Source organism: Paracoccidioides lutzii (genome assembly GCF_000150705.2).
Source record: "Paracoccidioides lutzii Pb01 unplaced genomic scaffold supercont2.6, whole genome shotgun sequence".
Classification (NCBI taxonomy): domain Eukaryota; kingdom Fungi; phylum Ascomycota; class Eurotiomycetes; order Onygenales; family Ajellomycetaceae; genus Paracoccidioides; species Paracoccidioides lutzii.
Window position 1 is genome coordinate 640488 of NW_015440952.1, and position 21212 is coordinate 661699.

General features: G+C 44.8%; 6 protein-coding genes across 6 annotated transcripts; 2 read left to right on the forward strand and 4 right to left on the reverse strand.

The window, feature by feature from the left end:
- Nucleotides 1-364: 364 nt before the first annotated feature.
- On the reverse strand, nucleotides 365-2240 carry PAAG_02790 (hypothetical protein; the record flags this gene model as incomplete). Its single annotated transcript, XM_015844751.1, has 2 exons — nucleotides 365-2069; nucleotides 2140-2240. The coding sequence occupies 2 exons, from the start codon at nucleotides 2238-2240 to the stop codon at nucleotides 365-367; spliced, it is 1806 nt and encodes a 601-aa protein (XP_015701829.1).
- Nucleotides 2241-3048: 808 nt separating this feature from the next.
- PAAG_02791 (hypothetical protein) lies at nucleotides 3049-3598 on the reverse strand (the record flags this gene model as incomplete). Its single annotated transcript, XM_002795269.1, has 2 exons — nucleotides 3049-3273; nucleotides 3422-3598. The coding sequence occupies 2 exons, from the start codon at nucleotides 3596-3598 to the stop codon at nucleotides 3049-3051; spliced, it is 402 nt and encodes a 133-aa protein (XP_002795315.1).
- A 2596-nt stretch (nucleotides 3599-6194) lies between these two features.
- PAAG_02792 (hypothetical protein) lies at nucleotides 6195-9210 on the forward strand (the record flags this gene model as incomplete). Its single annotated transcript, XM_015844752.1, has 6 exons — nucleotides 6195-6543; nucleotides 6646-6943; nucleotides 7011-7530; nucleotides 7590-8081; nucleotides 8131-8379; nucleotides 8470-9210. 6 exons carry the CDS (start codon nucleotides 6195-6197, stop codon nucleotides 9208-9210), a joined length of 2649 nt encoding a protein of 882 aa, XP_015701830.1.
- Nucleotides 9211-10693: 1483 nt separating this feature from the next.
- Nucleotides 10694-12244, reverse strand: PAAG_02793 (THO complex subunit 3; the record flags this gene model as incomplete). Its single annotated transcript, XM_015844753.1, has 4 exons — nucleotides 10694-11413; nucleotides 11526-11838; nucleotides 11921-12188; nucleotides 12232-12244. 4 exons carry the CDS (start codon nucleotides 12242-12244, stop codon nucleotides 10694-10696), a joined length of 1314 nt encoding a protein of 437 aa, XP_015701831.1.
- A 1349-nt stretch (nucleotides 12245-13593) lies between these two features.
- Nucleotides 13594-14839, forward strand: PAAG_02794 (hypothetical protein; the record flags this gene model as incomplete). The annotated part of the gene is made up of 5 exons (XM_015844754.1): nucleotides 13594-13681; nucleotides 13750-13851; nucleotides 13917-14063; nucleotides 14136-14469; nucleotides 14617-14839. The coding sequence occupies 5 exons, from the start codon at nucleotides 13594-13596 to the stop codon at nucleotides 14837-14839; spliced, it is 894 nt and encodes a 297-aa protein (XP_015701832.1).
- Nucleotides 14840-15334: 495 nt separating this feature from the next.
- Nucleotides 15335-20649, reverse strand: PAAG_02795 (DNA replication ATP-dependent helicase dna2; the record flags this gene model as incomplete). Its single annotated transcript, XM_015844755.1, has 4 exons — nucleotides 15335-17925; nucleotides 17989-18250; nucleotides 18315-18809; nucleotides 19021-20649. The coding sequence occupies 4 exons, from the start codon at nucleotides 20647-20649 to the stop codon at nucleotides 15335-15337; spliced, it is 4977 nt and encodes a 1658-aa protein (XP_015701833.1).
- Nucleotides 20650-21212: the final 563 nt, after the last annotated feature.

A 21212-nucleotide genomic window follows, 5' to 3' on the forward strand; every position in this document is an offset into this window, starting at 1 on the left:
ATTCAGAATTATTTTCTCTCAGTTGGTTAAAATCATCAATCATGGTAGTCATGTATACATGAATAAAATGCATTTGTAAAGAGCCAAGTCATCTTATAGGTGATATCAATCAACAGCATAATATGATTCAAAGAACAAAAGAGATGCGGGACAGTGTACGGAACAAAAGAGACGAAGTATGAAGGAATGAATCAGGTGAAGTGGGTATCATATATAGAGAAAGTCAGGGAATGAGCGGATACACGGAAATAACAAAATACCACAATGCCGCACCATACAAAAATACGAGGACAGTGGGGCCCAGATGACATGATGGCAAGCAATTGCTATCATATAAACTTCTCACGATCCACCCCACCTTTACTCATCTTCCATCGCCATCAAAAGCCGGCGCATAGGCCTTCTTCCTGCACCGGCGAACCAGCCTTCTCATGCATTCGATATTAACAGCATGTGCATTCGCCAGATGGAGGATAAACTGACTCTTACTCAGACAGTTATCCCAGCCTATACAATCCCCAAAGCTATGGACATCCCATAGGTGGTTCATGCGCGTTTCCCACCTGTCGACGTGGTCGGGTCTCTCAAGCATCTCGTCGCATGCCTTGCACCAGTCAATCGTCATTTCCCCATTCTCATCCTCATCTTCCTCAAAGAATGTTGATAGATTTGTAAAGCACGTGATTCGGGGACATGTGTAGATGTCCCTTAGCTTATGCCAGAGGTCGAAATGCTGTAGACTGGGATGAACCACCTGGCAAGACTTGCAAGTATGTTCTGTCGTTTGTTGCTGATGCGATGTGCCGATCTGGTTGATACAATCTTGCAGGGTGGGGCGCTGCAATGCCAGTAGTGACGACAAGTCCCAGTGCGGCGGGGCATCAACAGGTTCTGCTGACCCCTTTCTCCATGGAAATGGCGATTTGATGGGATCCCACATTCTCATGGTTTGGCCGGCGCTAAAATGACGAGCAAGATGAGTCTGCCGATCTTCCCAGGAGCAAAGAACCTGGTCGCAGAAGCCGCAGTTCCAGAACATGCTTACTTGTTGCCGCTCCTTGCGACTTATGGAATAGACGGTGGGTTCATGACTCCGTTCTCTCTGCTGGCTGGGGGGAGGGGAATCAGATAATCCTGGTTTCTGTTTGCGGAGAAATTGGTAGCTCCTTTTCCCTTTGCTTGAACCGGAGCCCAAGGAGCCAACGTCGTCCCACCTTGCCATACCGTGTTCGTAGGGTTGGTTGAAGTTTTCAAAATCCTCTAGGTGAAATTCTTGCTCATGGGTGAGCCAACCCGTCTTGTCTCCACATTGGAATAGGCAGAAAGTGCACTGAAACCGTTCTAATGTCGTAAGGGGGGTTGTCGACACTTTGAGAGGCAAACGAGGCTTGTCGTACAAAGAACTCGGGTTGGATAAAATCGACCTTTGCGGATTGGAAGTATAACGCCTTGTCTCCCTTGTAACTATTGTCGATCTTAGCGACGGACTTTGATCGCGGGTTTGCCTTCCTGGATGTGAAGGTTTTAGGGAACTTTTCCTACCGCTGATATTTGTATCCGAATTCGGAATATGACTGCTGTCCTTATAGTTCGATTCTTCCTTCTTCCTTCGTGGAAGGTGGAGGACGACTTGTTTGATAGATGCTGACCATGATGATCTTACACCTCTTTTAAGTTTTTCCTTTGTGGTGTTTGATAGGTACCGGGTAAGAGGGAGTAGGTTATTAGAATTTTCTGGAGGATTTTCCGTATAGGATGGGCGTAGATGATCCCTCAGTTTTCTAAGTGCTCGGGAAGCGGAACGATGTGGCAATAATTTCGGACGGTGAGAGTTTTCAGGCTTAGAAGAAGAAAGGGGAGGATATGCGTTAATTGAGATGTCTAGAGAGACGTTGGGAGTGTGGTGAGACCCAGGAGGGGGAAATGCTTCCACCGACCCTTGAAAAGGTGGTTGCATCAATTTGCAACTATTTGTATTAAGACTTTTTGAGACCGAAGAGGATCTAGAGGCGTTGCTGCAAACATTGTGTAGGGCATGATTTGAAATATGGAGATCACCCTGGGTTGTGCTATGCAACAGTCAGGTAAACGAAAAAGAGGATTAAGTGAAATTTCGCCCCTTTTGCAATAAGAACTCACTTCGCCTCCGTCTTCGGGAGAGACCATGTTAAACCCTTGTCAACTGCGCCTAATTTGGTCTCTTCGCCTACTATATACGGACTGGAACATGAATGATCCATGTACCCGCCGATGGGGGTGGGCACAGAGGGCGAGAAATACTACCACAGAATCAAACTGCAAATACGTCGCTGAATTAGACAGATATAAAAATGGAACTCGGGACATGAAGGCATCTCCCTTCTTCGACAAGGAAAGAGTTGGCTCACTTAACTGTGATTCTGCTGATGTAGACTTTTGTGTCTGGCATCAGGCTGCAGCCTTCGGACGATTCTTAGGAACCTTGAAATGTAATTCAGTCGTACACCAGGAACGTTATCGAATTGAAGTTAACATCATTTGCCTTTTTATCAAGCCATTAACAAATTTTCCTTATATGGAACACAAAAACCCAAAGAGGATCAGCAGATCCACGAACATCCTTTGGCCAACCCGTAGGTTATTTGAGAGTTTCCTTCTAGAGTTGAGTGCAAAGAGTCAAATGGGAACGTCCTCTTAGAACACACTCTGTCTGTCGAAGCAAGGCACCACGTCCCCATCTTGTAGAGAAGCGTGGTGCCTCTTAGAGGCTGAGACCCACGGAACAGACGTCGGGTCAAGACGTGGGGTGGGTTTCCCCATCACAATTTGTGACTGCATGCTTGAACGCGTATGGGATGCTGGCTAATGCCAGAGGTTAATTGTGATAAGGTAAAATCATTCCTAAAAGCTTGATGTGTAACAAGCGTAATACGAGAAAGAAAAAAAAAAAAAAGATTTTTTCTGAAAAAAAAAAAAAAAATTGAAAATTGAAAATTGAAAATTGAGATAGGAACATGGAGCAGAATGAAAGTAAAGAAATGCTTTTTGCTATGCCGGATGTCGGTGAATTCACTGCATCGCAGCTCCTCTAGTGGTTGAGCAGGGGATTCGCCCCGGTGTTGCAGCGAATCTCAGCGGACCTGGTCGGCCACAACAATGCTTCTCTTGCAAGTAGGACACGTCGGAGTGGCAAATAGATTTGCTCGCAGCTCGTCGCCGGTATTGCACTTCGTGTTGAAGTGCTGTTGGTGATGAACTAATAGGTCCTGCATTGGTTTGCAGACCACCGTAAGCCTGTATACCAAACAGCCACGTAGTGTCTGGCTTGAATCACTTTGCGCTATTGTTCTGGTTTCCCTCCCGATGGATGTAGTTGAGTATTCCCCATTCATGTCTTACTCTTCCTTTCTTTTTATGTTTTCTAGAGTTTTCCACTTCCCACCCGGACGACGACATCCAAGGATGCTTTCTGCCTGAGAGGGCGATGACTCGGATGCCTATTTATAGCCTCCAGCAGCTGCTTCACCGCTAATCGCTGCACAGGAAATCGGCAGCGCTCAGGTTTATGCATTGGAGTCCTTGATATTTGCGAGCCGGTCGTGTCTTCACCTTCAGCCATCCTTGGATGTTTGTTGCAACGGCTTCTAAACGCATGATTGAAGGCTGCCAGGAATATTTAGATCATGGTAAGTTCACTAGTTAGCGTATTTTCACCGAGTCTAGTTGAAGAACCAAGTCAAATAAAACAGCTTGAACCTACAACATTTTAAATGTTCAGCAATCACGAACACAAGTCAACAAGTCAACTTTTTTCTGATTCCTTTAGCCATTGAAAACATGGGATTAAGTCAGTGAGAGGCTGCCCAGCTATAGTATTTTCTTATTCATGTTTATATAATTATACTACCTGTCATTTAGAGCCTGTGTACAACATATAGATAGGACTTTGCACCTCTGTCTTGATGTTTAGAACTCATAGTTTAATGAAGTCAAGCAAGTCGATTATTAATAGAATTCTCAATCAAGCAGAACACTTAACCGAGTAAGATAGGAACTCTGTACATGGTGTGAATTTTCAATCTATTTACTTTGACATGTCAATGTAAATAAACTTTGACGGAAATAAAGAATAGAATTAAGCTTGTAATTTTTTAAAAAATAAAGCAATTATCCTCTAATATAAAGATATGAAGCTGTATTAATGTCATTCTTTATTTTTATTTATTAAATAAGTTCTTACTCTTTTAAATGTAATCTTATATATTAATTAAGGTTAGAAAAGAGAATACCGGTTTAATAAATTCTAAGTCTAGTTAAAAATAACCTAATGCCATTGAAAATTTAGATTGCTAACATTCTTAGTTATTGCATTTTAAAATCGCTAATTAGCTAGCTTGCAGATCGAAAAAGGACATCTAGTTCTAACGTGGCCTAATTGGTTTGCAGTCACTGCAACGTTGGTTGCTGTCCGCTTCCGCGGTGGCTCATCAGCTTCCTGTTCAAAGAAAATATATCAGGGATAACTTCAGCTTCTGCTTAAGTTTTTGAGAAATTTTAGATAGCTAGTTAGTGAAGTAAATATAAATTTTCATTTATCAGCAGCTTTCTTCACTTCTTTCTTGATAGAAGCTTTTTTTTTCCTTTGTGAGTTCCACGCTTGCTAAATGATTGATGAATTTCATGAGTCCTTTGATACCAAAGATTTTGACAGAAAAGGTGAGCACACCGTTCAGACCCCTTTACGTGCTTTCGTGTGGTGCCTATTGAAGGATCAGAGGGCGTGCTGAGCCAATAGATTTGCCAGAACTAGTTATAGAATATATACTGAGTCCTTCGAATCCGAGTGACAGATATATTATATCACGTGGGTGTCAGCTTTTGAGTCCGCAACTTGGATGAGTTGAAGGTTTCAACCCTGGCGCCATAACAATTAGTTAGTTATCCGCCAAAAATTGCAAAATCTTCAACAACAGTTAATAACAATGAGACAGGGATTGATAGTACTGAACACTCTCCGTTCGGTCATAAGTTTGTTCAATTTGACTCTGCTCACGATTGGTTGCTGATTCAATGGAAAAGCGCCTTTTCGAGCAAACAAATCCACATTAGATATTTAACTTGACCTGCACATCATCATCAAATTCAACGTGAGCGCACCAGTCCTGCCACACATCAAGAGGCTACATCAGATTGCTCGACGAAGAAGTAGAATCAAGACAACAACTTCCGTGTAGCTTTGTGTGGCTGGTGTACCTATTCCGAAAACCAAGCAGAGTGTGCGGTGAGCACACCACGCTTGCCGATCTGATGATTATACCGTTTGGCTCAACCGTTCTGTTGATTGATATTCCCAACTGCTCCTACATCCAGTGGACTCCTTAATTTTACCATGGCCATCGAAGAATCGACATCTGAAGGTACTCCGTAGAAAGCGCGGACGATTTTGAGTAGACGGCCTCCGTCGAAAATCAATTGTCTGAACTAAATATGCCCCGTGGAATTGATTAAGTGTTTCTCGAAGTTAACGTTTGGTGTTTACAGGTTGGCGTATCCCTTACGTCCATACGGTGATTACAAGTCAAAATGGATAATTGTCAGGATAGCGGTGGCATAAGGGATGATGACTATTTAATGAGCAAACTTTGGTTATCAATTGGTTAATATAACCAAAGATCCATCCATGGGTCTTCCGTAGACAGATTCATGTGTACCTGGGTAACTAGTTGAGCAGACGCCGTCGAGATGACATGAGGACCGAGCTTGTTGACATGTCAGTTCTGAATGTGATTCCGGCGCAAACATCCTGAATTTGTATTCATTCTGGACCTAATCGATGACTCCCTTCTGGCGCCAGCCCTGAGTCCTGACTAAATAAATAGCAGCCCTGAAGGCGTGGAAGTGTGTTGCGTCAAGCAGTGCCAAGTAGCGTCAAAATCTCTCCTCGTGGATGCAGCCAATACAAGTTGCCGCTAAAACATGCGCTTAGTGAAGATCCTAGAGTGGGCAAGGCAGCATTATTATTGACGAATCTGACAGCGGCTGGTTCCACGATGAAAACAGAATCATATGTCGTCGTCTATGTGAGCCTGCGGAATAGGTAATCATTTGGTTGTCCTTCTCGCCATTCTTGCCTCCTCAGGCACTTCCTGTCAGCAATTACTTTTTTCTCCGCGCACAGTAAGTTGGTGTTTGTGCCGTCAACCCCGCATATCAAAATGACAAACGTGAATCCGTCATCTGCTGGGCAATTCAATACCCGGTCTGAACAACCATCACCCAATCTACCATCGCGACCAAACAGCCCGACTCAGCAGCAAAGGAATAGTGGAAAACATGGCGGTGGAGAACAACGAGTCAATACCTCAAACCAAAACATTTCCGGCTGGGTCCCGCGACCCAAACGGATAGCATGTGTTATATGTCGAAGAAGAAAGTTGCGATGTGACGGGAATAAACCAAGTTGTGGTACATGTTCCCGTTTGGGTCATGATTGCGCCTATGATGAAGTCAGGAAAAAGAGTGGCCCAAAGAGAGGTTATGTGAAGCAGCTGGAAGCAAGATTAGGTACATTACATCCAAATTTAGCGATTTGTGCTTGGCCCTGTATTTGAATGTAGATAATTGTTGCCAGACATTGCTAATGGATATCGCGCATTTTCTTTTTAGCTCAAGTCGAAACCTTGCTCCAATCCCAAGATTCCGGGGACGGCTCGCAAGTGGTGCCGGCAGTCAACCTCAATCATTCTACGTCTTCTGGCTTGGGTAATAATACAAGAGATATTTTCAGCACCTCGAACGAAATGGAAGATTCACCTCCACTTCCTCTTGAAGCCTTCGGGGAATTACCTTCCACTCAAGCTAACCTATCGGACAATGATGTTCCTCCTGGGGAACATTTCTCGTGGGAGATGATCGGTTTGGGTTTAGATGAGCCTCTCCCAGCACAAGATGTCATCGATGAGCTGTATGTGTGGCCCAAAGCTTTAGTACGTCCCTCAGTGTGAGAATGTTTCCTAACGGATGACGTCCAGCAACGACATATATTTTCAGAAAATTCACCCATCGCTACCAATCATACACCGGCCACGGTTTTATGCAGCGATGGATCTTGCACCAACCATGCGGCCACCCGTATGTTTACGATACATGATGTGGTGCCTGGCTAGCTCTGTTACGGATGAATATCAGTCATTACATCCACATTTCTATCAGCGTGCGCGGAAATATGCTGAGTTAGACCAAATGAGAGGTCTTGGTGAAGCCATGGTCAACGTTGCTCACTGTCAAACTTGGACTTTAATTGCATCTTACGAGTTCAAAATGATGTACTTCCCGCGCGCATGGATGAGCACGGGCCATGCAACGAGGTTGGCTCTTATGATGGGTCTGCACCGTCAGGACGGGAGTGGCTCCGAAATAAAACAGTGTATTCCACCTGCTCGGGACTGGACTGAGCTGGAAGAACGGAGAAGGACTTTTTGGGTAGCATTCTGCCAAGACAGGTATGCAAGTGTGGGCACCGGATGGCCCATGATTGTCGACGAGAGAGATGTAAGCATCATCTGCAACTATTTGCATCGTATGGGAAACTTTCTGACAAGAGATGATAGATTTTAACCAACCTTCCTTCTACGGAAGAAGCATTCATCAATTGTAAAGTGGAGAAGACCTACACACTGTCGAGTGTTCTAGCCGGCGAAAACATTTCGACGCTGTCTCCCCTCGGGGCTATTGTTTTGCTAGCATGTCTTTTTGGCCGCAGTCTCCATCATCTCCATCGCTCGACACCAGGCGATAAGGATCACGATTTGAATGGTGGGTTTTGGAAAAGGCACCGCGCTTTAGACAACATTCTTCTCAACACTTCTCTTTCATTGCCTAGCCATCTGCGAGTACCAGAAGGTATCAATGACAGTAGTATTGTTTTCATTAATATGTGTATCCACACTTCAATCATCTGCCTTCACCAAGCAGCCATATTCAAAGCGGAGAAAAACGGCTTGCCTAGCCAAATTGCGGCAGAAGGGAAGCGGCGGTGTATAGTTGCGGCAGATCAGATAACCAGCATCATGAAAATGGCTAGCCATCTTGATATGGCAGCGGTGAGTAACTGTGGCTGGCAGTCTTGGTCCATATGCTTACATTTTCTAGATGAATCCGTTCCTCGCGTTCTGTCTATATGTGGCAGGCCGAGTTTTCCTGCAGTACATGAAGTCCAGAACAGATGACGAATCAGCACATTCTTCCCTTCAGTTCTTACTAGTTGTCATGAACGCTTTGAAGCGTAAAAATCCCTTCACAGAATCATTCATCATGCAGCTCGATGCCGACCTTGAAGAATATGGTTTAGCCGGCAAAACTGGGAACCGCAAATTCTCTTACGGTATGCATTTCGAAAGAGTAAGTACATACCCGCAAACCCTTTTGGACATTTCGGAATAATTTTCACGATGATCGTCTGGTAAATGACCTAAAAACCTGCAATATTAGACTTCGATACCGAGATCTGACTATTGTTCGTCGTTTAAGGGAGTCTTTGAGCAAGCTGCACCACCACCACTAGGAACCCTCCCTAGGTCATCCTCATACGATATTACCACGATCCCTGTGTGCCCCACTCTATCCAATCGTGAAAAGCCTCCTGTTGGATTAGCGTCAGCTGTTGGCAATGATATCCAGAACCAGACTATAGAAACAATTGGATCATTTATAGTTCCAACTAATGATAACTTCATAAAATCGATGGCTGTGGATATGGACGTCTCAACGGAGGCAAGCGTCACAAGTGATCGCCAATACCTGTCCTCCGATAATCCCACACCAGGGACAAACCCGTCATCAAATAGTTCGATCTCACCACGCAATATAGATCAACCCTCACCCCCTACCCAACAACTCCGCTACGACCAAATGCAACCATCTCAAAAACCAAATCCCAATATGTATCCCACCGAAATCCCTGCTTCACAATTTGAGCCCTTGCTGAGTAGCAACGCTCAGCCTGCTTACGCAAACTACTTTACCCCAGGCAATCCACCGGACACTCCTGGGCTGGAAAACCCGTTCGCATTTACCTCAGGGTGGGAAATACCAATTAACCAACCTCGAGACCCAATCACGATAACTACCTCAGAAGGGCTTGTTGAAGAAATACATGACCTCTCTACTATGACATGGGCTGTAGGAGCAGACATTCTTTCCTGGGAAGACTATCAGGTTAACCTGGATTGAAAACCCTCTCGAAGGCTGATATAAGTGTTTTCCATTAACGACGGAGATAATGTGGAAAATTCCCGCCCACTGGAACATGCGAGGTGTATAATCCTACCCGTGTTCATCCCTCGTTTTGGACCTGAAACGGAATGGGCATGCGCCAGCGGCAGCACTGAATTATCCTTCACTCGGGTATATTCAACTTTTTCGACAATACCTTCTTCCTGTTCGGTTTTCTTCCCTATGATAACGCGGTTTTTGATATATGCAACTGCACTCATTGCCCCTTCTGCCCCTCCGGGCATCGTTGAACTATTTACCCATATTTTTTTCGGGCATGTTCTCCTGGCCTGCAAAATATTAACCACATGGTATACCTTTGGTATGTGCATTTCAACTTTCATATTTACTTTATCCACGCCACTACACCCCATATCTCTACATATTCCATTTCTCACCATTTCTGGAAGCAAGGTCAAATATCAATTATGGGGTAGGAGCCCGGAATTGGAAATTGTACTTTGGGTGAATTGGGAGCAATTGCTAGCGGAGACAGCTTTGAACATTTTTTTCTGTTGATTTTGTCTTATCTATACTCCTCTCTGTCTTGGGTTGCTAGGATTGCTTGATGGTAGTGATGACTCTAATGAAGCCCCGATGAACGGTATGGTTTTGTTTGCGGAAAGTGATGAAGCATATTTTCCTGAAAAATTGTTTTAGCTCCTGTGGTTTGCTCTGTGTTATCTGCGCAGTGACGCACTTTTCCATTCACACATGCCTTGTTTTTCCCGAAGAAATCGAATCTGTGTGAAACCGGAAGCGGCTTTCGTGCTGATAAGAGTCACCGCTCTTTATCCTTCCTACGATGTCATTATCGAACACCATTTTTAAAAAAACAGATTACTCGAGGCTGACCGTTAAAAAGTTAAATACCCTCCGGGTATACTGAAGTTCCAGATGTATAAACTTGCTTGTGAGCTTGTCTTTGAATGTCATCAGAAGCGAGGGTTAACGTAATTCATTTCTCATCAATCATTGCTAAGTAATGTCTCGAATACCGTAGAGATGACAAGTTCTTTATGTCGCGTCACCACTCCAGTCCTCCCCGTGGCAGCAGTTAATCGTCTACGACTTGTTACATTCGTGATTAATGAGGCCCTGAGGGGAACAAAACAAAGGATAGTCAACAGGCTACCTATCTCCCAAAACAACCAAGGTGATACCAAAAGTCAAATTAATAAATACGTGTTATAAATACTCGAGGTGATATCTTAATGCATAAAATGGAAAACACATGATATACGAGGGCCCAGTTGTGATAAACAGAATCAAGGTATGATGCCTTTCATGATGAGTGGGACGCAAATGGATACGTCACTCCCATTTAGCGCCACATCTATTTAACTCCATTCCCGTTTGATGTCATGACTTACTGAATAAGGGACTCTATCCACACCATAATTCCATCAACGACGGCCTAAAATGACCCAATTTATCCATATCACAATGGAGCACTGCTCCCCGCCCCCACAATCCTCAAACCACCGCCACTATTGCTCCCCATGCCATCAGCGGTGACAGAATAAGCAAGCCAATACCGAGACGGATGCCATGCGACCGCCGGAACTCCTACCGCGGCTCCAGAGCCGCTTGTGCTTCCAGTTATCCCATTCACGCCGGAGTTAGCACCCAACCCGCCACCCGTGGGAATAGTATATACGCTTTCTCCTGTTTCAGCGTGAAAAATTTCAAGACCGGAACCGCCACAACCGGGCTCGTCGCATGCGCCGACGATAAATCTACCGTCCCAGCTCCAGCTAACACCCCGCACGGCACCGCCGTTGGCACTTGAGACGGTTCGTTTACAAAACCAGTCTGTAGTATCCCAGAGCGAGATAAGAGCGTCACTGCCGCCAACTGCTAGGTATCGAGACGTAGGGCTAAGGGCGATTGAAAGGCAGGCAGATGTATGCGCGTGGATTGTATAGAGAGGTGCGAAAGAGGGGTAGGAGACGACATTTACGGTGCCATCGCCGGTTGTGAGGAAGAGGTCCAGATCAGACGTATTGAAGGAGTGTGAAAAGGTTGCCGCGTTGGTTTGGACAGATTGCTGGTGCGAGGTTAGAGCTTTGAAAGTGCTTGTTGGGGCGGAGGTGCCAGTGGCTATTTGGAGAGTGGGAGTAGATGGTGATTCGACTGAGATGGGTATCAAAGTGTCATCCTGTAGGCGAAGCGCAGAGATGGAATCCGGTTAGTTAGATATGATCAAGCATTATGTAGACCAAACATACAATTGAAACGGCTGAGTATACGCAAGAACTGGGTGAACGAACTTTTCTACCCACTAGAACCACGCTTCCATCAGCGGCCCATGTCATCGTAAAGGCCTCTCCTCCAACATCAACGCGACTAATACAAGTCTTGGTTCGCACATCCCAGAAACGAACTGTGCTATCGCTCGAACAACTTGCCAACTCCGATTCCTTAACGGGGTTGAAAGCCACTTTCTCTATACCGGCAGAATGCCCACGAAGCTCCGTCGAGTATTTGACATGTGTGCGCTCGGGGTTCCAAATGCGTAGGGTGCGATCCACAGAGCCAGTTGCGATCAAGCTGCCTGTTGGGTTCCACGCAAGTGTTCGGATACTAACAGAGTTAGATTCAGTTTCTAAGTTCAATTGCAAAAGAGGAAGTTAGAAAGAGCATTGAAGAAGTAGTAATTCCATACGTATGAGAACCCGGACCCCGCGCCGCTGGATCATAATAAGGCTGCACTTTTAAGCTACCGAAAAAATGGCCGAAACGGTCCTTCGGCACCATCCTACGGGTTGGAGCTGGCGGCATATTGACTGATGGCCACAGCCAGAGCTCCTCAACAACACTGTCGGCGGGGCGCAGTTCTAGTTTCGCAGGAAGAGCTTGGACATGCTCATTGCGAATAAAAGAGCCGTCGGGAGTTGTTGCAGTGGAACCGGAGTTGGGCAGTTCTGCAGCATCTACGGACGATTGATAACATCGCTAGTTCTTGCCCTAACTCACTTCGAACCGCCATCGCGGGCTCGGCAAAACTTGCCCTTTCACAAAAGGATCATATATGGGCAAATTTGAAGTAAATAAAATCCAGTGCTCAGTTAGTTTTCGATTATCTCAAGAACATCCCAATATGAATATTCTCGAGGTTCACGATTTCTTAATACGATTGGGAACCTCCGAGAAATACCTACTCTCAACAAAAAAAAAAAAAAAAAAAAAAAATCTCTTGCACTTCTTCAGGATCAACTTAGAGGGCATTATATTTACACCCAATTTGGCGAAATAGTAGAGCTCACTATTGGAATGTACGATTCTGCTTAGATTTCGTGAGGGTTCCAAACAACATGTGATGGAAACAGGAGCAATAGTTATACGTAATATAGTGTCGTCATGGCCCGTAACAATCAAAATCCGAATCCGGAATCAAATTAACATATTTTTGATATCAATACCAAAAGGTAAGATTGAAAACTCTAATTCTGGTAATATAAACTACTTTTCATAAAGTCCCTCTCGATTAATCACTCTCTTGAACTATGTGATCTGGATTTAATCTGTGGGAGACGAAGCGGTGGAAAACCCCAAGCGAGAACCGGTTGAACAGTGTTGATTGATTGTCCATGCACAGGGGGTATAATTCAGTTATTCAAACGGTCCAACATTTCCATATATATGAGTGGATGCCTTGTAAGAGAGAAGAGCTTGGAAACGTAGGCTATTTGAATAGAAGGAGAGAGTTGGATGAAATTGGAAGGAAGGTGTAGAAGTTTAAATTTAAGCTTATTTGGAACAAGTCGTGTCGGCGAACTTTAATTCGACCTCATCTTTCAAAGTTACGGCGCCCAATTGATACCGCTCACAGCCCTCAAAGAAACACCAAGGAAACGTCAAAGCAAACTGTCGCCGGAATGTATGAGATCGATGATCCGGATTTGAAGAAAGAGAAATGCTACATTACAATTGGGACACTACCCTCTTTTGTTGATCAACACCAGCCGCCTCTAAAAAGATCTCCTTTCTCTTCCATTTCTAAACACCCATTTATTCACACTGTATGTAAAAATGCTTCCGTTGCCATATCAATTATCGCTCTTTTGTTAGTTTGCCGGAAATTAATTTATCTCGGTGCTATGTTCTAACTTGTAGCTAAAGACAGAACTTATTCTACCCAAGGAAACTTATGACGCAGCTTGGGATTCCATATCAAACAGGATTCAAACACCTCAATATGCAAAAGTGATCATGCCACTGTCAGCTTTGCTGGAGCATGGCTTTTTTAACACTTATATTAAAATCGGTAGCAAAGGGTCCATTTCAACTCGTTGCGATTAATCATCAATTCCCTTTGAAAAATCTTGGGCACTTCACATGCTGATATCGGAAAATTCTGCAGGCGATATTCTCCTAATTTCGGAGGGTAGGAGTGGTGTCGATAATGTATATACACTCAAAGAAGGTTCGTTGACTCCCTTCTCTTATCAATACATATTCGCAATGCAATATCAATACTGACAAAAATTCTAGGAGTTCTTCGATTGGAGCTCGACAAGAACTCGTTTGAACGTGCTGGCCTTGACGGCAAACCAATTCGTAGCGGAGGACGAAAGCACGTAAAGGAAAGATATGGTAATGGTTTCCTTTCATCTTTCATTATTAGCCCCAGAAAGAGCACCTAACTTACGTATTTGTAGCTGTGGAGATTAACCTTAGGTTGCCATCTATGCTTCATGGCAAAAAAGGCTTCGAGCGTGTCGTATGGGCTTTTAAAAATGTATTAACGACGTCTGTGACTTGGCTATTTTGCGACTTAACTCGATCCCCACCCTATTCAGAAGAAGGTAAAATGCGCGTCTTTCGACCTGTTGTGTTCAACTTCTTCCATTTTATACTCACACTCTACATTCATTCAGAGGCCCCAATCAAAAAGCATTATCCGCAGATTATACAATGCAATCCTACCGTCAAAATTCTTGGAGTAACTATGGTTCCACCGATAAACCTATCAGAGCTTGAAACAGACACTGGAAAAAATTTCCTTCATGAAACATGCGACGAGATTCAGGAATGGCTCGGATTAGTGTTTCTCGATTCTCCACGCGTGCATGATAACGATACTATTGATCCGTATTTGAGTCGCTACGCGCTTCCTAGCCATGATGAGTGCATCCCAGCTGATCTAGTTAAGCTTTCCTGGAAAGGACTGCTTCCTTCTGCCTGGATAATCCAATTATTTACAGCTACGTTGTGAGTGTACTTCATGGTTTGGAAATCCTGTACAGCAATCTCGAACTTTTCTCAGCAGCCTAAAAACTCCAGATAAAACCTCCTGGAGATTGCATTAGAATCCTATTTATATGAAATCCACAACCTCCGACTAATGTCTCTATACAGGCGCAAATTTGCTTCCTGCTCTTCAAAACCTGGCGGCTGGTTCGCGCTTACATCATTTGCCCTAGGACGGGAAGCAGTAGAAAGCAAAGACGGATATATAATTCTCTCACCGTTGAATGAATGGCCTATTGAAAAACAACCATCTGAAGCTGAAACGGCCGAACCACGCTCGCATCGACAGTTCATATGCTGGGAGTATGCAGGAGGCTCGTCGTATAGTTGACCAATATGTTGGAAACGTGATTTTTCCTAATCGTTACAGGAGGGAGAAAGAAAGATGAATCATGTGCATTATAGTAATGAAATTGTAGGCCAATGATTTAAAGAACCAGAAATATAATACAACCTGTCTATGGCAAGCTCGACTGTGATGGGTTTTGTGAGGTTCATTTTTAACCAAAATAGTCATGGACAATGAACCATGAAATGGAATTGAAAAAAGTAACAGAAACTTATATCATTGGCCGGTTCCCCCCGTAGTCTGTGTGAACACTTGCATTATACGTTTGAGATAAATCATCTTATCATCCCGTAACCCCACTAGACATATATAGACCATTGATTGAATATTTACAGAGAGGGAATACACAAACGCAGCGTAGAGTAGTACTAACTGGGGGAATCATCCAAAACAAAGATGGAGGTACACCAAAAAAGAATGCGAATAAAGGCCAACGGAGCATGTGCAAAACCAACTCATATATCTAGTTCATTCACACTAATTCAAATCATTCAGCACATCTCTCAGAACTGGTCTTGTCGCCACAATCTTGGCGCCATCCAGTGCTTTCCAACCTATTTTTTGTGGCCTCTTAAAGCCAATAGGTGTCTGCTCATGTTTGATCGGACTTAGCGCAACTCGCTGTTTACCTTTCAAGGGACTCTGTTCATTAGTGGAGATCCTCTTTCGCGGGCTTTTCTTTATCGGGCTCCTCTTCAACTTGTTGTTTATCGACGGCGGCAATGGTGCTTTATCCGTCCCTTTCATTGGACTCAACTGCGTTGGCCCATTGTCAAAACTTTCAAACACATGGCTTTCCACAGCCGCCGGAGGCAAATCATACGTCCATCCCTTCCCATCCATAAGCTCGACGAATTTCCCCAGCAACTCATTGCCATCACGGAGTGTATCCTTGCTCCCAATAATAAGAAGCTTTGTTTTCGCGCGAGTGAAGGCAACATTAACACGTCTCCAGTCACGAAACAGCTCCCCTACATTCCGCTCGGAGTTGCTGCGGACGCAACTCATAATGATAATTTCTTTATCGCGTCCCTGGAACCGATCTGCAGTGTGCATTTCCAGATCAGGCAGATAGTGGCGGAGGTTTTGTTTCAGGAGGGCTAGTTGACTTCGGTAAAGAGTTATGACACCGATATCTCGGGCGGGTATGCCAACGGAAATGAAAGAGTCGACCAGTTGTGCGCAAAGAGTGGCTTCGATAGAGTTGATGATGCGGGATCCTTTTGAAAACTCTTTGGCCTGAGGTACGAGGAAATCGGTGTTGACAAGTCGCGCTTTTGCGACGGGATCGAGCAAATCGCGGATCCAACAATGTCCATAGCGGGAGCCTAGACACGGGGATCGGATATTTGAGGGTAAAGACGATGAATTTACATGGTGTTGTTTTAAGCCATTGAGGTTGGGGATTTTGAGGTAACTTGACGCAACTGCTGGGGTGCCACACTTGAGATGTCCGGAGTAGATGAGGGTGTTTGAAAGGAGCATTATATCTTCGCACATTCGATATTGGTGTTCCAAGTTGACGACAGATGCTGGCTGCAAGTCACAGAGAAGCTTGAACAAGCTCACATCTAATCCGCCTTCTTGTGCTTCCTTATCCTGAACGAGTGGCGGCAACTGGTAATGGTCCCCAACGAGGATAAATGCTTTCGCCATACGAATGGGGCCCAAGCAAACTGGAAGAGTAATTTGAGACGCCTCGTCGACAATACAGTAGTTGAAAATGCGATTGTTAAAGATAGGATGGTTAATTCCCAAGCAAGTGGTTGCCACAACAAGGGAATTTTCGTATATGTCTCTTAATTCCTCAATTGTCTTCTTGGGGGTGGCCGCCAAGTCAGCAAACTTTTGAACATCCGGGTGGATTTTTGTCGTAGCACCAAGCCTCAGAGTGCGGATATTATCGTCCTTTATCTTCAACAAAATATTATCAACAGCTGTATGGGTATATGAGGTTAGAAGAACGCTTTTCCCTTGGGAAACAAGAGCCCGGATAATGTGGGCTATAGTGGTTGTTTTTCCTGTCCCTGGCATTCCTAACACTAGGGCATAATCATTTGCCCTCATCACTTTGTTGATGGCTTGTTTTTGGTCAACATTGAGCTCCGCGTTAGCAAGACTTGATACGGTCGACGAAGAAGTGGGCTTGAAAGAAGGTGCACGGCCATCGATAATAACATCTCTAAGCCGCTTAGCTTGGAGCATAGTATTATCCATCATGCAAACAAGATTATTACGAACAGTGGCCATGCCACTGCTGAATTCGTCCTTGTCTAGCCGATACATGTTTTTATCCTCAGCTTTTTCAGGAGATATTGTCGATTCGCGTCCACCAGTTTCAACAACCTCCATAATTCCTATAAAGGCTTGATGTCGGTCTGCATCGAAATTGGAACATCTTGTTCGGGCATTATGGAGCCTCCGGTCAAGCGTGACTGAAATTCGTTTGCGGCTAATATGCGTGACGTAACCGTCTGCGAGTGCGAAATGTCCTTTTTCATCAGAAACGACAATAGGGTCCCCGACACTGAGTTGCGAGTCCCCGAAAGAGAAGTTCGCAGGCGGCTGGTGTTTGAAAAATGTATACCTGAAACGGCTGATTTTTGGCGCATCGGTTTCTTCATAAGCCGACCCCGGCTCGACCATAATGTTGCCAAAGCAGCGACCAACGGCTTCACGTTCACTGCTTAACATGGTCCATAATTCTCGCCGGAATTTCATTATATCTCTCTCTTCCATGGTTAAAAGGGCATCCCATTTCTTAAAAAAGACTTGGTGGGACGGAGTAAGATGCCCAACAACTTCAAGGAAGCTGTTTCCCAACTCGCTGGTCTCTCCATCTCCGTTATCCATAATTTTGTGGTAGGTGAAACACGCATTTTTGGCATAACACTGGTTGCATATCCGTGGTTTTTTAAGCATCGGAGGCAGTTTTGATGTTTGACATACAAATTCAGAGAGCCGGTTGCGTTGCTGAATCATTTGTCGAATTTCAGTTCGGATAGCTCGAACTCGGGAAGTCTTGGTTACTTCAAGATAATAAAGTATTCCAAAAGTCACATCGATATCTGAAAAATCACTGGTTAGCAAACTATCATGATTATTTAGGTATTTATATAAATAGAACATACCGTATCGATCGGAAAGTAGTAGAGTGTATAACGCTGTTTGTGCCCTGTGAGCCTCGTTGGTGTTGTTTCGCCCCGTTTTCACCTCGAGTGGAACAGTAAGAGTCTTTTGTTCTGTTCCTTCCTGGACAACAACCTGTACAGTTGCATCTATGTTGCCCTTCAAGCCATACATTGGAGACCAGATATGTTCCTCAACTTCCAGAAGCTTGTTGATACTCATACGCGAGCTGGTGCCGTTCCTGTCTTCCATGATCGATTCGGTCTGTATGCTTGTCAGAATATTGAAAACTAACCGAGTTTCAACAAAGGGTAGGAGTAATTCATACTGTAGGGCGAGAACGAACGAACATATCTGCCCACGATCTTAAGGAGGGCATTTTGCTCATTAAGTACTCGGTGGCTTCAGGGAAATCGACTTGAATTTCATACAAACTCTCCACATAGCGTTCCAATGTCCGCGATATGACTTCACGCAACCACTGTAGATCCCAGCGATTCGCGGTCATGGCGGCTTGGAATATTTCATGAAGAATATGACCGTATACTTGAGGCTTGTTGGCTTCACTGGTGGCTTTCACGCGGTCCTGTAGAACAGCACGGCGCTGACATGTAAACGAGTCCGCAACCACTGTGGCGGAGAGCAGATGATCCGGGTGAAGAATTATAATATTATCGGAGTTATTCACTACACATTGTCCGGTAGGGTCAAAGCTTCCGATGAGGTGAATATACGATCCTTTTGTGCAAGGAGTGTCAAACCAGGACTCCCGTAGAGTGATAGCTCGATTGATTTTCGTTTTCTCCTCCTCGACAAACAATACCTACCGTTTTATCAGCACGAGTCACAGATTAAAACATACGGCATATCTGGAGCATACTTTTTGGGGCCTCGATTGTCCTTTGCAATTCAAATATGTATTCTCCGCCAAATCAAGAATAAGATACCGTTTAATAGGCTGTGAACATTTACCGTTCTTTGAACCGCTTAGCAAAGTACTTGAAAATGCTTATTTAGTACATGGGATGACCAACTTGACTTGCAAAACCTGTACTGGCAGTCTTTCTCATTGCACTTTCAATGGACTCCAAGTCAATGTCCTCATCAAATTCATCACCAGAAAGAGACACTCCGCCATCCACTGAAGTGGTATTGTTTTCACCCTTCCACGCTGCTGCGGCTTCTTCTGTGTCTGGCGCCAAGCGTCCCTCTAGAGACCTGTTTCGCTGTTTCTCAGAATCTGGCAACTCTTTCATATCGTATTGTGCTAGGACTTCTTCCATTCCGTCCGGAAACTCGTCGTCGCTATCGTAAAATTCATTAACTTCATTGGGATTGTTATTGGAAGGTGAAATGTGTGGAATTAGTTGTGTATGATGTTTCTGTCGAAAATTGGTATCGGGACTGTCATGGGCGGTAACCATCGTAGGCATGACTTGCGTGGGCTTTTGAGACTGTTTGGTGTTAAGGAGAACTCCAGCCTCCGGATGAGCCGTCGTGTTTTGGTTATCCGCAGTTCCAGCAAACTCTAGAAAGTCATCATCTAAATCATCATCATCAAACTCGGACATGACAGACAAGTCTTGGTTGGTATCGACATCTTTGTTGTCAACAGCATCTTTGGGAATCACTCTCCTTGAGCTCCTGGACGGCGTATTCATTGGGTTGTTTTCATTTATGTTTGCTGGCTTTGATGGTGGTCTTGGGAGTTCTGCCATATTACCAGACCTCTCTGGCAAAGGAGTGGAGCTAGACGGACCTGTGATTTCCTCCCTTGGCAAATTCAAAAGGGTTTCCTGAATTTTCCCCACCAAGAGGTTGATTTTAGATGACTTTGAAGTTCCTGGGCCCAGTAGAGAGCTTCGCGATCCAGCGAATATGTTTCGAACTCTGTTTGCAGCCTGCTGTTCATTGTCAACTCTCCTTCTTTTCGTATTGGAAGTTGGCCAGTATACATTGCAACTGATTGATCTACGGAGGGCGGGTGATTCTTTGCCTAATCGGCCAGGCGCAGGGGTTTGAGGTGATGATGAGATGAGATGAGAGAATTGAGATTGTGGATCATCGCCATCAGGTTTCCCAGTGCTCTTTCCGATATATTTACTCCAAAGGTCGGCAGCAATGTCATGTTGGGGCGTTTTCAAAAGCTTTTGAGGAGGCAGTGGACTCGGTTTGCTGCTCTTCAAATCCCGTCCGAGAGGGGAGCTGGCTGGTGATGCGCTTCGATGACGCTTTTGTCCTCTTGTGCTTGGTGACCTTGAGGAATCCCTGTAATCCATGCTGCATGGCTCGTGCTTCCAAAATACATGGTCTTCGGGGGTAATGACCTTTCCAGGGGCCCTGCTGAAAGCTTCCTCCGTATTGCTGATCAGGTCGGCGAGTGGGATTCTGTGTACCGGAGTTTGAGGAAGAGCTTTTTCTGGCTGAGTATCTTGATGCTTCATCCCATTCGGTTGCGTAATGGGAACTGGCAATCCTCTATCTCCTGCTTCGGTTTTTACCTTCTGGTTTTCCTTGTCCACGGGTAGCACGATGGGGTCATCACGGCTGCGCTCGAGCGAAATTGGCATGTTTTCAGGCTGCTGTCGTGCAGTCGGAACATATCGAAATGCATTTAGTTTCGATCTCGAATTCGACGATATCGCAAAAGCATCTCCTGGCATTACAATGGGGCTTTGCTCACGTTTCAAAAGGACGGGTTGTTGGACGCGTTTTCGTTAAAGGGCAGCCAAGGGTCGTTGGAGGTAGAAAATGCCATCCACAGTACTTGTGTGGCGGCGTTATCGAATATTGAAAAGTCCTTCCGTTGTAGGAGATTAGCAGAGTGTCGTGAAATTGTTGCTCTGTGAATAAGGCGCTTAGTTGTGGTGAACGATGGTTGAAGTTTGGTTGCTGTGGAAATCAAAACACGCCAGAACGCGTCAATGGCAAAGAGAGACGTGTCAGCACGTGACGTGTTTGAATCATTGCAATATTGCGCTTGGCGCTTGTATGTCCTGGCTAACTAGGAAACTGCGGCTAAGGGTCAAACCTCACCGAAATCCGCCGAACTCGGTCCACTCCAACATCCGTCCGTGTTTTCCTCTCCAACCTCGTCTTGCCTCCCTGCTCTGCTGCCTCACATTCATTCTCTCTGGGTCTTTCTTTGCAAATATTTTGTTTTCCTATTATTACCCCTTTGCCCATTTCAATTGTTTAGTAGGCGGATTTATTCAGCCTCTGGCCA